The following is a 16,415-nucleotide window of genomic DNA, read 5'->3' as shown; positions in this document are numbered from 1 at the left end:
TTTGGCCTCCAGCTGTATGCAGCCAGTCCATTTATACCTGCCTGCTGCCCTTGGCTGGGATGTGCTGCCATCATTGCCGCTGCCTTTGGCCAGAGCATGTTGGGTTGCTGTTCATGTACAGCAGGCAGAATCTCTTTGGCCCCTATTCTGGCTCAAGATCAGGATAGATTCTATATCAACAGTAAGTGGCCAACATTGCCTAGAGGTAGGTACTGGATGTGTTTGTGCTCTTGCACATGGGGAGTAAAATTCTGGGTGGCTGGATACGCTGCAGAATGGGCAGGAAATAAAACTGCAAAAACTGGAACTGGTATTTTGGAGAGCAGAAGAGCCTGAAGATTGCTTGTGGTGCTGGGGAAGCACCCTTGTGGTTCCAGCTTGCTGCTGAATTTGGAACTTCAAGAAAAAAAGAGGTGGGGGACTGGATGGCTGCCTCACCCCATCACTCCCCCAATGCTCGTTAGCTGCAGGAGTTTTTTTAAAGCAGGTCCTGTTGGGTTCTCCTGGTTGATGCCATCTGTCTTTGGCTGCCACACTTGCAGCAGCGGAATGCAGCCCTTCATGCTCCAGGTAATCTGCTAAATCTTCAAGGAGCCACAAGTGTTGCAAAACTTCGTGTGCATATCAAGCAAAAGTTGTGGGTCATGGTGAGTTTTAAAATTCATCATGTGGCACACATGACCTGGCCTGACAAAGTGACATTTATGTGAGATCCAGCCCTTCATACAAATAAGTTCAACACCTCTGGTTTAGGACATTTTGAAGGTAGATTGTGGCTAGGAGGCATCTGATCTCATTTACTGGAAGTTACACAGCAAGCCAACAATGTTTGCTATTGGTTATTAGCATTTAAATATGTACAGCTTTGAGATACAGGGATATGGTCTATTTTACACCCACTGCAGAAGCTCCTGACTTCTCCAATTGAAATTTATGGCATAGCTTACCATACTTAAAAACAATAACACGCTAGCCTTTCAGAGCTACGTATACAACACAGTGCACCTACTCCAACAGGAGTCATCCCATCTCAGCTGAGCTCCTTCAGACAATAGATAGGTGTACAGGACCATTTCTGTCGTAATCCTAAGAGACTGAGGCACTTCTAATTATAGCCAGGCAAAAAGCTTTCCCAATACAAAGGAACAAATGCCACACACTCAAATGATAATGTATACAAGCAGAAAGTGTGCTGCAGTCCAAACTGTCTCACTGATTCAGTTTCATAGGACCTGGGGTAAAGTGACATAAAATTTACTAGAATGGAGTGGGGTATATCTGGCAACTGTTTGTGCCTTTAGCACAAAATGAAATCATGCTCATAAAACACCTGACCAAACTACCACTGAACAACTTGATTAAATACAAGCCCATGTATCAAACCATATTGAGCATGAAACTGAAATCTGTATTCAAGATGAAAACAGCGTTACTTTTTCTTATTTCATTTTGTTCTCAGTCACAAACCTGTACATGTTCCAAAATAAGGCCAAATTTAAAGACAGCAATAATTCTACTATATCAACATTTCCTTTTTTATTAACAGCATGTTTGCTATATTTACAGCAAGCAGAGAATAAGCTGGGTCTATACCTTGATCAAAACATTGATGTTTTTAAAGTCATACACAATATTTGTTTAAAAAGAACATATAAAAATACCTTTTAAGAAGCCTCTATAAGAAAGGAAATACAAAGTTTATTTCCACAACTTTCCTCTGACCAGAGACGCACTCTAATGCTACAGTTTTAACAATACACTGTTCTTTCAAACTATACATCAGGGAGAAGTCTAGAAAATTAAAGGAATGCAGATATAAATGATTGCATAGCAGAACATGAACAACAATAACCAAAGTTAGAAATACTATCAAATATACAAAGATTTCTAGAATCACCCCTTAGACATGTTCCACAGCCAGTATTTCAAAAAGCCAGCTTTTGTTCAGAAAGGCCCTGCTGTATTTGAAGGCAAGCCTTCTTTCACCAACATTCACTGATCTTACTTAACAAACAGAGGGACCATTAGCTATCAGAAGCTGACTTTTTACATTTCAATAGCTTTGTGAATTTCATAATACAACATCATGCCAACTCCAGGAAATACTTGAGGTTATGCCATGGCATATTTTTTTCCAATTTCAGTTTAAATATAACAAATCAAAAGCAAAGGGTTCAAACCAAGACCTGCTTCTCAAAGGAGGTTCTGAACTATAAACACAAGCTGCCAGTTAGGATTAGAGGCCTGGCTGGAAATTGGTAGTGATGGACACAAACTACCTAATGAAGTCATTGGCATAAAAAAATTAGTGGACATACCATACACACTAATCAGATATTTAACTTGTGTCTATACAGCAAGAAGCCCTAAGCAATTTGTAGGCAATTGCTCACTAAAACTTGATATACCACACTGCATATATGTGTAAACACATTTACCTAATTATTCAATGGAACACCCTCCACACGCACACTTGTAGGGGTTCAAATATTAGGAGACACCTAAAATCTTAGTAAGACTCACAATAACCTCTCATGGCTGATCTTAGAACACTTTGTTATACTACCAACACCTCAACACTATATTTCCACTTGCTCCAGAAATCACCCATCTTGATACAAGTGAGCATGGAGAATACCAACCCTTTCCCCTTTTTGATATAGAATTTGAAATGACCAGTTTATATTTTCAGTCAGTATTGCATTACTGCTGCCCAATTTCCCACTTTTTCAGCAGGAAGTACTGGACAATTTAAATAACTATTAAGTTCATAGACCAGTTAGAAGAAACATTTTCTTTGCGGATGAAATTCTTAATCAAGGTACCATCAATACTTGAAGCATAAAAATGCAAGTGTATTACAAAAATATACACAGACACCACAACAACGTCAGTAGCTGCCCATGACATTTAACAAGTGGACTCTTGTATAAGATTCTCAATTTGTGTTTTAATTTTAATAGTTGCCTGCTACAGGGAAAACTGACAAAGATATTTTAAGCAATGTTGCAACATTATAACTCAATTGTGTTATTGGGTGATACATGCCTATAAAAACAAGATACACTGTTAGTGGCCACTGGACTTGGGACTAGCCCATGACCGGGATCTGGACTTTGATCTAGATCTAGAATGAGATCTTGACTGAGATTTGGATCTAGCTGGTTCTTTTTTCCTCGCTTCTTTTTCGTATCGCGAGCTGGACTTATTGTGTGTCTTAGAATCCGTTTTAGAAGTGCCTCTAGATTTAGTACGAGACGCAGACCTAGAACGTGATTTAGCCTTCATTTCTTTTTTGGGTAGTGACTTAGATCGCGATCTTGAATTGGACTTTGACCTTGAAAAAGATCGGTTACGGTGTCTGAACCTATCAGAAAGAGGAAGATAACACATTTGAATATGGACAAGCTGCTAGGAGTTGTGCATCTCACATTAAAATGGCTTATCCTAGGCACACCAATCCAATTTTGAATTGGTTATATAAAAGAATCTTTACCTATCATTATCTGAACGACTTCTGCTACGGCGACGTCTTCCAGCAGGTCTACTGCTAAAAAGGTACATCAGAAAAAGTAAACAGTGGCATATACTTTTACAATTACACACGCACCTATTAAGAGGTTTCTTGAGATGCACTTTCTCTTCAATGGCACAGACTACTGTAGACAATGTTTGGCCAGATGGTGCATGCAAGGCATAAAAAACTTCCATGCATGTAATTACAAACGAGACTGGATATTTAGAGGTGTCAGACAGGCAACATGATCTCTCTTCTCCTTTACATGGCAGCATAGGTCAAGCCAAGTACAACACTTACTTTCTAGGACTATAAGAGCGGCGATAGTTGTAGTCGAAAGATCGGCTTCTTGAACGCCTCCTTTCATAACTGCGGCTTCTAGAACGTCTGTATCTGTCATAGTCATCATAACGTGAAGAACTGTACATATTTCTTCCTTCCTTGGCTTTCATTTGGTTTGGTGCTGTAGAAAAAAATGTAGGACCTCTTCTTAATGTTTACTAATTAATATTTGATACTAGAACATTTTTCATCTAGCTTCTATAAAACTAATTTGTTTCTGTCTTTAACATTTGTATCCTAGGCTATCATGAAAACAAAACTACTTTAAAATAGTAGAGCTGACATATATAAAATCCACACACATAATCCCCCCACAAAAACATCTGTTGAAATAAGATGCAGAATCCCACATAGAACAACTTCATTACTTTACTGCATACCATTAGTTCAGAACACAACTCAAGACAGTTTAGTTGGCTGCGACATGAGCACAACAAAAAATGCAGTTGTCTATATATGATACTGTTATAGTGGAAGATGGTCTTGATTATAATCAGTAGCAAGACTCTCTAGTAGTCACTGCAGCTATTTAATGGTAAGTTTTACATTAGTATTTTTCAAATTGTTTTGCAAAATTTCAGGTGACCGGGCATGTAAAAACTTGGTGCAACAGTCATTATTATGAACCAGGACCTAAAATGTGGATGAATTTTTTTTTTTTTTTACAATGAAAGGAGTTCCTACAAACCTGAAGAAAAAAAATAAGCCATGGGAGGAGGATTAACTCCCCCCACCAAATAACAGAAACAGCATTTCTAGCTTTAAAAGAAGAAGAATGTCCACTGAGATTTTGGAGACCATATTGAGGGTTGCTAAGCAATCATAATATTACCAAGGTTTCCAAGCCTCAGTTTCTGTCAATCAAAAGTGGGAGAAAGGGGAAGGAGACTGAAAAAGTAAAAAAAGATGGGAGGAAAGGGGAACAGAAAAAGTCTGAACCAAAGACAGGTGATCAGGTAGGTGGGAAAGAGGCTGCCAAGGGGAGGGGGTCAGATCATATATTGGTGGCTGGGTAGAAGGAAGAGAAAGAAGCCAGGAAATGGGAGAGGTTATGGGGAATACCAGGGAGAGAAAAAGAAAACAAAGTGGGAAGGGGGATAACAGCAAAAATAAAATAATAAAAAATTATCCCTCCCACTTGTATGCCACAAATCTCTTCTAATCTGATTTTATAGTTGAGTCTGATTTTACATTTGCAACAAATTATAAAGGGGGGAAAAGCACCCACACTTTCTACATGTTCCAGTTACACTCAAATGTCACTATCTTGGTGCTGTTCTAGATAGAGGTAACCATATACAGAGCTTTATTAGCTCAAATACACCACACCTATCAATAAAGGTTTTGCTGATGAATATGCGAATTGACTCTAAATTGATTATTCTGTACTCCAAGAGTTCAGGAACCAGGAGGAAGAATCATCAAAGGAAACATACTTGATTTAGCCGTCCACAGGCAAGACGGAAGCTATAGTGAATAGCAACTATGAGAGAATTACAGGCATCTCTGCGCAGGAGTTGGAAGCCACAACTCAGCCCACTGCTTTTCTAAGCCTTTAGACACCACTAACAACAGAGGTTTACAAGGGTTGTTTTTTGAAAGTTCTCAAAATACAAAGCATATTCCAGATTTAGGGATTCAGTGACAAACCACACCCTACTTGTAGCCCCAAGTAATAAGTTTCAAGCCCCAGTTCTCTAAAGGTTAAATTAATTGTGACCACAATGCACTTACTTTTCCGATCTCCTTGAGCAAACTGTATTTCTATCTGACGGCCACAAATCCATTTCCGATCCAAATTATGAAGGGCGTCTTCAGCATCACGGACATCCTCAAATGTGCTAGATGTTAAGGTACTTGGGAATTTGAAGTATTTACAGCCACACAATTCTGGCTTTCCCATGTTATCATACACCCTTGTTTAACAACTCACTTTGGCATGTTCTATGGCATAACAAAAATTAGCTGACATTAACTATACCTATTACATACTTTTAGACAAAATGCAAATTTCAACTAAAGAAAATGTATTCTTTATGAATCCCATATTCCTCCCATATATACTGATATGTCAAGGAGGACTGGTTTCTCATCCTGAGAATCTGTTTTCCCCTTAAGCTGAGACAACACTTTAAATGTCTCATTGGACTTTGCTGATGAAGTTAGTATTGAAATGAATGTTCCCTACGCTTTTCTGCTATTGATTTAAAAGTTACACTATGTAAAGCTATACCCAAATCTATGATAAAGGCATAAACTGAAAAAATTAAGCTTGGGTCAAATGTGAAACCATGTACGTTTCTCTGTGACTCAAATAGTTTAATAGTCCCTATATATCAATATACCAGCTTCTAAGCAGAAGCTAAGTTTGATCCAACTGAAGATATATTCAAGTTAAGGCTGCATTTCACTCAGAACCATAGTTTTAAAACACACAACTAATTATTAAGCAAATATTATAGGGCCCATTGCTAGACTATACCAGAAAAATTGATTGGTTTACCACTTACACAAGCAAGAGGATAGCTCTTATTCTGTAGGATACATCAGGTATGGCTCCTTTAATCTTGGCCACCATTCAACTTCATCTTGACCTTTAACTCTTTAAGCGCTTGTCAGAAGGACTTGTCATGAGATGCTTGGTCAAAAATGACAGATGGCTTTATCTTTATACTTTGAAAAACAACCTTTTCCCCCATTTGTAGATAAAGCGAAGCTTTGTCTCCCATTATGGCTTGTCCTTCTTCCAGCTTTTCTTTATCTTTTCTTTTCCCAAACTTTCCCTTCTCGTCAAGCCTGATCCTTAAGAGGTCTTTGGCTTGTCTACTTGCCTTAATTCTTGAACTCTACTCTAAAGGTTCTTTCATGCTTTCTCTTTGGGGTCGCCATTACTGTACAGCTTTACACTCTGAGGCAACAACAGAGGACAGCAAATTAGGGGACAATAATCAGAGCAAGACTTTTCACCTCATTTTTGTACAAATTTGCTTTTGATCAAATTATTCCAGTTTCCATGAAATTAAACAATAAATATCAGCCACATTTTGCTAAGCTTAAGAACAAGTTTAACATCAAAGCTAGTTATAGTAAGATGCAAAAACACACTTGAAGCAGCAAGAAAAGCCCATTACATTATATGCATCAATCTGAATATGCAGCTTGCAACAAAAAAAGCACATTTTGCTAGATATGGCTTAAATTTTGAGGAAAATATGGCAATTTGTAATGTATTAATCTTTAGGGTAATGCAGTACACCACAATAAGACACATTACAGACAACACAGAAGTAAACAGCTTTTTCATTTAGGTTTGTTACCTCATACACAAATGTGAATTTCATACTTCAACACCCCTCACTAATCAGCCATCTGAAGAAAGGATATTGAACATAAGCAAATCCTCTTGGCCGACGAGTGTAGAAATCCAGAGGAACGTACACATCAACTATAGGCCCATAACGACCAAATTCACGACGTAAGTCTTCAGACCTGAAAGAGACACTTAACATTTGTATATCTTCCATAGTTATGTTGCATGAAGTTCAGAAACAAAAGTCTAGTTGTATATCTTGAGTCACTACTGTCAAACCTGGTTTTTAGCAGTCCAAGCCCCCCCAGAGATACTATATGAATGCTGAAGACAGTGTAACTCATTTGTCTTAAAGATGCATTTAGTTATCAGAGTAAGGAGTTCTTTAATAACAGATTTTTAGATGTTTTCCTTCCAAGCCTATACTTAATCCTTCCTCAAGAATTCAGGAATTACAAAAAGGCACATGCCAGTGAACTACTAATTAAGCAGATGGGCATACTAGTATACCATAACAATTAAGAAACAGTATAATCCTAAACAGACTTCTAACTCTTTCTAGGACTGTACTGTAAATCAAGAAGTCCCTGGTTCAAATCTCTACTCCATTAGCAGCTCTCCAGGTAGCCTTCACTCACATGAAGCTGCCTTATACTGAATCAGACCCTTGGTCCATCAAAGTCAGTATTGTCTATTCAGACTGGCAGCAGCTCTCCACAGTCACAAGCTGAGGTCTTTTACATCACCTCCTACCTCGAGATGCCAGAGATTGAACCTGGGACGTTCTGCATCCCAAACAGATGCACTGCCAGTGAGTCGCATCCCCTCCCTGACTCCTCTTCTGCAACACTGGTGTAATAATCCAAGTTATAAGAACTGAGACAACATATAAAGTGTTTCAATCAAACAGTGCTACAAAAATAACACAATGCATGATATACAACAACACTGAAGACTACCCCTGTCACCCCTCCCCCATGTTTTACAGTCCTTACAAATCAAAATGACTGAACAGCCGCCCCGAGCCTGTTCGGGGAGGGCGGGATACAAGTGCAATAAATAAATAAATAAATACAACCAGGTTCTCTGGATTGTTTCAGAATATGCAAAATTTCTTGGGGACCGACAGTTTTTCAGTTCTAAGTTCAATTTATCACAGTATTGTCTTTTGCAGTTTACAGATAAGCTGATTCATAAGAAAAAGTGAAACCATATGCAACTCCAAGGAGTGTGTGCTCAAAGCACTTGGCTGCTGCTTTAAATATTCCTTTAATTAAAAAATCAAATAGCTGCATAAGGGAAAACTAACATTATTCCATAAGCAATGATTATGTGTTCCCAAAGCATAATGGAGGGAGAGACTCGCCCTCATTTAGAACCAAAAAACCCACCATACAACAACATAAGCAGAAGGGGACTTATGTGAAGTTACTGGATGAAACCGTTATCTCACAAATTTAGGCCTATGCCGTTTAATGAAAACTACTGCTGTTTCTCATTTTAGCTCTCAAGTTTTCTAGGTTTGCCTGATTACAAATTTGTGTCTCAATTATGTATTAACAAAGATGATTAAATCTGAACAAAGAACTTTTAATTAAAGACTATCCATAGCTTAACATCGCTGAACTTAGAAGTGATTCATATGTTGCAGTTTCCTGTAAAGACACACCATAATATACATTGCAATCCTAAGAACACTTTCCTGGGAGTAAGCTCACTGAATAAAATGTGACTTACTCCTGAGTTTAAGATTGCTTCTTTTAGCCATTTCCACATGGGCTACTTACTCTAGGTTTAATGAGGCTGAGGGTTTTTTTCCTGCTTCTCCACAGAATCATGGTATTTTTATGCTCTTCCCAGAGTTCCCTGACTTTTCTCCCATCTTTTCCAAACCAAAACAGGTTTGAAAGTTTTGGATAAGACTGCAGTAAAACCAGGACTGGCTGCTGTGTGGGTGAGAAAATCAGGATTTTCCCTGATACAGTCCCCATGGCTTAAGACACTGTTTCCCAAAGTGGGCGATTTTGCCTCCTGGGGGGTGCTGGAACGATCCAGGAGGGTGGTAGTAGCCTTGGGTGCAACTGGGGGGCGGTGAATAAAAATAAGGGGGAGGTGGAAGCTTAAAGGGAGAAGAGAAGAGGGTGAGAGATGTCAAAACATCACGTTTCTGGGTCCAGAATTTTTAATTTAGAGAAAAATTCCAATTAACAAAAATAGAGGATTCCTTTTTGTCTGTTACTTAGTGCGAATTCACCCAATTAGACTAGTAATGATGACCAGAACTCCGTCCAATCAAAATATAAGAAAGATGCAGTTTATTTACAAAACAGAATAAAAAATGAGAGGTGTATAGACAAACAAGAAACACAGAAACAAAAAATCCTAGCCAATACTTGTTACAGCTAGCAGCTTCTTAAGGTTGCTTGCAGTTTCTCTCTCAGCAATACAGTTTAAATCAGGACAGTGGAAGCACTGAGGCAATTGCACAAACCTCTCTGAAGAGTTCCAACCTGTGGCTTTCTCCTCACAAAGTTTTCTGCAGAGCGTCAAACTTCTTACAGTCCTCTGGTTACCAGTTGATTGATTCTGTTGATTTCAGCCAACTGCAGTGCCCCAGACAGTGTCTTCTGCAGGGCCAGCGCATGGGAGTAGGCAGGGTAGGTGACCACCTAGGGTGCAACCCTGCCAGGGGGCGCTTCTGGGCGCCCCCTTACTTCCTCTTCCCATGTGGCATGATTGTGCCAGACAGCAGGCAAGCAGAGAGCTCTGGGTGGTTTTCTTTGCAGGGCAAATGCTGCCTTTTCCTCACAGGGCAAACATTGCCTGTGCTTGCTGAAGGCTTCCAAGAAAGCCTCCGAAGAGTGTCCCATTTTCTGCTGCCTGCTGCTTTTGGGTTAAAAGTGGCTGGGTGATGGCACCTTCCCATTGCACTAGTTGGAGCTGACGAGCGCAATGGGAAGATGCCGCCCACCCAAGTGCTTTCAATCCGAAAGCAGCAGTAAAACTGGGCACTCTTCAGAGGCTTCCTTTAAAGGCTCCAACAAGCACAGACGTTTGCCCTGTGAAGAAAAGCGGCATTGCAGTAGTACTTGTGTGCACCACCTGGGGCTCTGGGCTTGCCTGCTGGCTGGCGTGATGACATCATCACCGGCATGCGAAGAATATCTCCCCTTAGGAGCACGGGGGGGTGGGCAGGTGCGTGGGGTTCTGCCTAGGGTGGTAGAACCCCTAGCGCCTGCGCTGGTCTTCTGTTCCTCTTCTTGAGTTTTCATATTTTACTAATCCACTTATATCCCTGACTGGCTGTCAAAGAGCCAGAATCGTGCAACCGATCATTGGTACAACACAACCAATTTAGATGGGCCCATCTAGATCTTCTGTCGACAGGTCCGGGGCTAGGGATGCCCTCTAACTTCCGCCCCTCCAAAATGTTTCTTTGCGCGCATGAAGCGTGCGAGCTCAGCTGACGGCACTGCCATGTCCCCAGACTCTTCCAAAGCCTCCCGAGCCTTCGGGAGGCTTCGCAAGAGTGGGGAGGGGGGCACGCGTGGGGGAGGTGGCGGCGGGTGCAGGGAAGTGGTGGCAGGAATGAGAAGGTGGCAGGCTAGCGCGGGGAGGCGGCGGTAGGCATGAGGCAGCAGCGGGCGCGGGGAGAGGGGCACCTGAGGCGGCAGCCTACATAACCAACTCCCACACGCCGGGCCTGCCTGTCAAATACCTGTCAAACTAGATGGCCTCCTGTCAGTTGGAATTGAAATTTCAAAAATTCTCTGTGAATGCAAATATTACTATAGTTGATTTTATAAAATAATTTTAGAATTTCATGCTTCAAAGTGTCTTACAACAGCTTTGCCTACTCTGTGTGCAAATATGTCACTGCATCTTTTAGTCCACTTCTTGAAGGTAGATTTCCAGGGGGACGCAGAGTAATTTTTTTTTTTGAAAAGGGGGCATTAGGCCAAATAATTTTGGGAACCTCTAGCTTAGGAGGATAATTTTGCATTGTCTTATTGTGGCAGAGATGGAAGAGGAATGGCATATCTCTACAACAGAAAAGGCTGGAGACTTACTTTTTAAAAAGTGGAAGTTCACAGAACCTGTTAAGCTTATTGTTATAATGATATGTTGATATAAAAATATGAAATTGCCAATTTAAAAGTCCTAGTGGCAGTGGAGAGAGATGTTGTTTCTGGGAAAACCCCCATTGCCACTGCACACCACCAGGAACAGGGAAACCACACAATCTTTCCCCACGAAGAAAACATCTTAATGTATTTTTCCATAGTGTGCATACAGCAATCAGGCAGCTGCCAAACATATAGGAATTTCAAACGTAGTAAATCATTTTTACACAGTGAAATTAATATTTGGGGATGAATACAATATATGAAATAGCTCTCAGTAAGCAAAGGAACCAGCGAGGCCTAGAAAGTTCAGTAAGTTTAGAAGAGGAAAGGAAAGGAAAGGAAAGCTCCCCTGTGCAAACGCCAGTCATTTTTGATTCTGGGGTGACGCTGCTTACACGTTTTCGGCAGGCTTTTCACGGGGTGGTTTACCATTGCCTTCCGCAGTCATCTACACTTCCCCCCCCAGCAAGCTGGGTACTCATTTTACCAACCTCAGAAGGATGGAAGGCTGAGTCAACCTCGAGCCAGCTATCTGAAAACCCAGCTTCCACTAGGGATCTAACTCAGGTCGTGAGCAGAGTTTAGGACTGCAGTTTTAACACTGCGCCTCGGGGCTGTTTTAGAAGAGACTCTCACAAAAAAGGTTTACTGCTATAAAGCCTCACAACTCATCCCCCTGAGAGAAGAGATTATGCAAAATGGAGAGACTGTAAGAAGACACAGAGGAAGGAAATAGAAAAATGGAATGTAGAGGAACAGACGTGGAAAGGAAGTGAGGACAAGACAAAGAGTAATATTAGTAATAAATATTTAAAAACAGAGACTGGGAAATGTGTTGGTAGAGACATAACTGCAGCTTTAAGCCAGATGTGATCTTTTAGCAAGTCTAGTTTTATTAAAGAGAATGTTTTGGATTAATTTTAAAACACAATTCCAATGGCATCTTCAAAACTAAGGCTCACCTCCAACCAACGATAGGCAAGCAAAATCACAGTAGCAACCTGAGTGATCTTTCTTCATTTTGATTGGATCTTACTTTAAATTGCCCTTTCTTTGTAATATGCCTCCCCCACCTTTCTGCTCCTCAATCTGACTCACTGCAATAAATATGGTTACACATTTCTGCCTTATTTTGCTTCTACAAACACATGTACCATCCATGTCTTTATTTACTTTGTTAATCAACACGGAATTCACTACTACTGAGACACTGATGAGCCTAGCCTAGATTACTTTAAAAGGGTATTAGACAAACTCATGGAGATTATGTCCAGTAACAATGACTAAAAGGAGCCTCCACATCCAGAGGCAATCAGCTTTTGAATTCCAGTGTTTGGAGGCGTTATCAATGCCTTGGCATCTACACCCTTATTTGCTGGCCCTCCAGGACAAAATGGTTGACCAGTGAGTTTAACAGGACTAGATGAACTACTGGTCTGAGCCAGCAAAGACCACAGTCCATGTTGTACCTTTATTAGGGCAACCCAATGATACAGTCACTGTCGTGTACTGGAATGCTGGACTAGCCTTGAGGAGACCAAGGCTCAAATGCCCACTTTGCCATGGAAGCTAGCTGCGTGATCTCAGGTCAGTTATATGAACATATTTGAACATATATGAACATATGAAGCTGCCTTATACTGAATCAGACCCTTGGTCCATCAAAGTCAGTATTTTCTTCTCAGACTGGCAGCAGCTCTCCAGGGTCTCAAGCGGAGGTTTTTCACACCATTTTGCCTGGACCCTTTTTTGGAGATGCCGGGGATTGAACCTGGGACCTTCTGCTTACCAAGCAGATGCTCTACCACTGAGCCACCATCACTCCCCTTATGTCTAGCAGGATTTCTGTAAGGGCAAATCAGAGGGGAAAATGTTGAAAACCACTTACGGTCTCCATTGGAAGGATCAGTAGAGTATAAATGAGGTAAATAAAGTTTAAAAATTGAGACAGATAAACAGTGCGCAAACTTTAGGGTTCCCTAGAACTCATCAGGCCAGATATTACAAAATTAAAAAGCAACACAGATTTTAAGCTGGGGTTTTTTTTGGGGGGGGGGTGCACTTTACTACGTTAAGACGGCCTCCTAACGCGACCGAGACACATAACATATCCTATTAACTCGCTTCTCGACATATATCTTAATGTAAAGCTTTTCCAGGGTAAAAAGTCTAAGTTTAAAAACCGAGAGTGAAGCGCTTATCAAAGCTGCGAACCTGCGGGTGTGTTTGCACGTAACACTGAACATGAGAAAGCATGCGTGAGGATCGGGCGGGAAACTAACCATAACTTTACTTCCCCCCCCCCCCCGCGATGAAAAATGAAGGCAAGTGGCGGGAAGGTCTCTTATAACGCCGCTTATTCGGCTACTGGAGAAGATGGGCCCGGCGAGCCCAAATCGCCGCCTGCGCGGGCGCCATCTAGGCCGAAGCCCCCGGGACAATCCGTCCCCCTCCCGCCAGCCCTTCCCGTCCCGCCCCCCCTCCTCACTTACACACACCTGGTGTCGTCGGCCACGTTCCGCACAAAGAGCGAGGTGTTGGGAGGCCGCAAGTAGCGAGACATGGCGCTGGTGTAGGTGGCCGGGGAGAAAAGAAGCGCCTCTTTCTGAGGGGGGAAAACACGTCGAGCCCAACCGCCTCGTGGGGGCGTCTCGCGAGAATTGGCCGCTTCGGCTCCGCGCGACGCTCAGAAGCGCTTCACGCCCGTAGTCTTCTCAAGAGAGATCTCGCGAGACTTGGCTGCTCAAACGGCGCGACCCTAAGAAGTGCGCCGAGCTCAACCGCCTTGTTGGAGACATCTCGCGATACTTGGTACTTGGGCGGTGAGTGAGTGAGGAGACCTCGTTCGCTCTCAATAGGAGAGTGGGAAGGGAGGCGGGAGTGGGCTTGCGCGTTCTGTTCGGCCCCGATAACGTAACAATAGGTGGGAGGGGCGGAGGGAAATACGCACACATCTTTGCAACCTAGCAACTGGAAGACTTCCTTCTGGTTTAAGCGCAGCCGCCATCAACCCCTCGTGCGGTGTTATGTGCGCAAGCGCAGAAGTATCTCAACGTTTTCTCGCTCCTCCCTGCTTCACATTTAACCCAAGCCTGTTTGTTAGATGTGGGGTTGCATAGCGACTTTTGTAATTGGAGCTCTTGTGTTTTCCCGCCTTGAGCGCGCGGAATTATGTGAAGAGCTTAGTGTTTTGAAACTCTTTGTTTTTCTAAAAAATAAAATCAGTGGACATATAAAATGAAAAGGGAAAAAGCGGTATTCTAAACATGCTTATTTATTAAAAACAGCCATTAAAGAGTGTTAAAAATTTGCATCCTTTTTTTCAAATGAATGTTTTCAAAAACTATGATGTGCCTACGTTAGCGTGAAGAAACCTTCCCGAGGAAGGAAATCCTATAATATGCTGCAAGACTCTGGCATAGGTGTACAGAAGGCACCCCAGGCATTCTGTTCATTCTCAGAGGAAGGTGAAGATAAGATTGCCACATTGGTTGAAGCCAGTAGAGGGCTGACTGTACATCTCGTCCAGCATCCTGTTGCATAAAACAGCCAACCCACATGGCATAGCCAACAAGGCCTATTGTTGTCTCTTGGCCCTGGCATTCAGAGCTCGACTGCTTCTTGATACAGACATTTCTATTTAGTCCCCTTGACTAGTAGCCATTCATACACTGTCTTCCATGAATCTATCTCCATTAGTGTGAGAAAGACAAACTTACTTTGCACATGCCCAGAGGCGCTCATTCTGAATTGCTGGGGGCAGTTTTATTCTCTCATAGTTGGACAAAGTCTGGCAGAAAAGTGCACTGCAAGAACAAAACGTTCTTCAGTGCTGATTTCAAACACCATGCTCTCTTCATATTGTAGGGTTGCCAAATCCAATTCAAGAAATATCTGGGGACTTTGGGGGTGGAGCCAGGAGACTTTGGAGGTGGAGCCAGGAGGCATTAGGGGTGGAGCCAAGATAGGGCTGCCAAGTCCAATTCAAGAAATATCTGGGGACTTTGGGGGTAGAGCCAGGAGACTTTGGGGGTGGAGCCAGGAGACATTAGGGGTGGAGCCAAGATCAAGGCTGTGACAAGCATAATTGAACTCCAAAGGGAGTTCTGGCCATCACAGTTAAAGGGACCTTTTCAATTCCTTCCTTCCATAGGAAATAATGAAGGATAGCAGCACCTTCTTTTGGGGCTCATAGAATTGGACCCCCTGGTCCAATATTTTTGAAACTTGGGGGGGGGGGTATTTTGGGGAGAGGCATTAGATGGTATACTGAAAATTTGGTGCCTCTACCCCAAAAAACAGCCTCTCCAGAGCCCCAGATAACCACAGATCAATTCTCAATGATTTTCTATGGGAATAAATCTCCATAGGAAACAGAGTTCCCAGCAGACATTTCCCTCCCCTCCCCCCTTTTCCTGACAACCCTGAAGCGGGGGGAGGGTCTTCAAACTGGGGATCCCCTGCCCCCACCTGGAAATTGGCAACCCTATCATATTGGCTTGTACACTATTCCTGATTCAAGTGGCGAATGTAGTGTAACAGCTGAAGTGTCAGATTGGGACAATCACCTTGGGCCTGCCACAGTCAGCATGACCTACTACACAAGATGGTGGTGGGGATGAAAAAGAGAACCATAGAAAAGGTTGTGTGGATAAAAAAGAACTGAGCTTCTTGGAGGAAAGCTTGGATTAGAAGGTACTAGGTAGATCCTATTAATAATATTTGCAGCCCTCGTGATAATTAATGCATATGGTTGCCAGCCCCCAGTTGGGGCCTGGGGATTTTTTACTATTACAACTGATCTCCAGACAATAGAAATCATTCCGTTGGAGAAGAGCTGCTTTGGAGGGTTGACTGTATGGTGCTGTGCCCTGCTGAGGTCCCTCTCCTGCCCAAAGCCCACCCTCCCCAAAATCTTCAGGTATTTCACACGCTACAGCTGGCAACCCTATTAATACTACTGACAAAAGTCCTTGCTCCTTTTGAAGGCAAATCTTTCTTGCAGCCATGAGCTATGCTTGTCTGGTCCACAACGGTGTCAGTTTCATCATTCGTTCCACTGTAATTGCTTTGTTGTATAAATATTCTTACAGTTTGCAGCATATAATTCTTTTGCGAT

The 16,415-nt window shown here is 42.2% G+C and overlaps 1 protein-coding gene across 5 annotated transcripts; it reads right to left on the bottom strand.

The window, feature by feature from the left end:
* Positions 1 to 1,542: 1,542 nt before the first annotated feature.
* On the bottom strand, positions 1,543 to 13,950 carry SRSF10 (serine and arginine rich splicing factor 10). 5 transcript variants are annotated; one of them, XM_060258658.1, is made up of 7 exons: positions 13,789 to 13,881; positions 7,177 to 7,348; positions 6,370 to 6,767; positions 5,594 to 5,715; positions 3,818 to 3,980; positions 3,497 to 3,550; positions 1,543 to 3,367 (listed from the first exon to the last, which is right to left on the bottom strand). In XM_060258658.1, the coding sequence occupies exons 3-7, from the start codon at positions 6,435 to 6,437 to the stop codon at positions 3,070 to 3,072; spliced, it is 705 nt and encodes a 234-aa protein (XP_060114641.1). In that variant the 5' UTR covers positions 6,438 to 6,767; positions 7,177 to 7,348; positions 13,789 to 13,881; the 3' UTR covers positions 1,543 to 3,069. The 5 variants fall into 5 exon arrangements, with proteins under 5 accessions (XP_060114641.1, XP_060114643.1, XP_060114640.1 ...); XM_060258660.1 differs by having other exon boundaries at positions 5,594 to 5,700; XM_060258657.1 differs by lacking the exon at positions 6,370 to 6,767 and having other exon boundaries at positions 5,594 to 5,697; positions 7,244 to 7,348; positions 13,795 to 13,950.
* Between the last annotated feature and the right edge of the window lie 2,465 nt (positions 13,951 to 16,415).

This window comes from Heteronotia binoei, chromosome 17, assembly GCF_032191835.1.
Source record: "Heteronotia binoei isolate CCM8104 ecotype False Entrance Well chromosome 17, APGP_CSIRO_Hbin_v1, whole genome shotgun sequence".
Lineage (NCBI taxonomy): Eukaryota > Metazoa > Chordata > Lepidosauria > Squamata > Gekkonidae > Heteronotia > Heteronotia binoei.
This window is presented reverse-complemented; position numbering and strand designations above follow the sequence as displayed.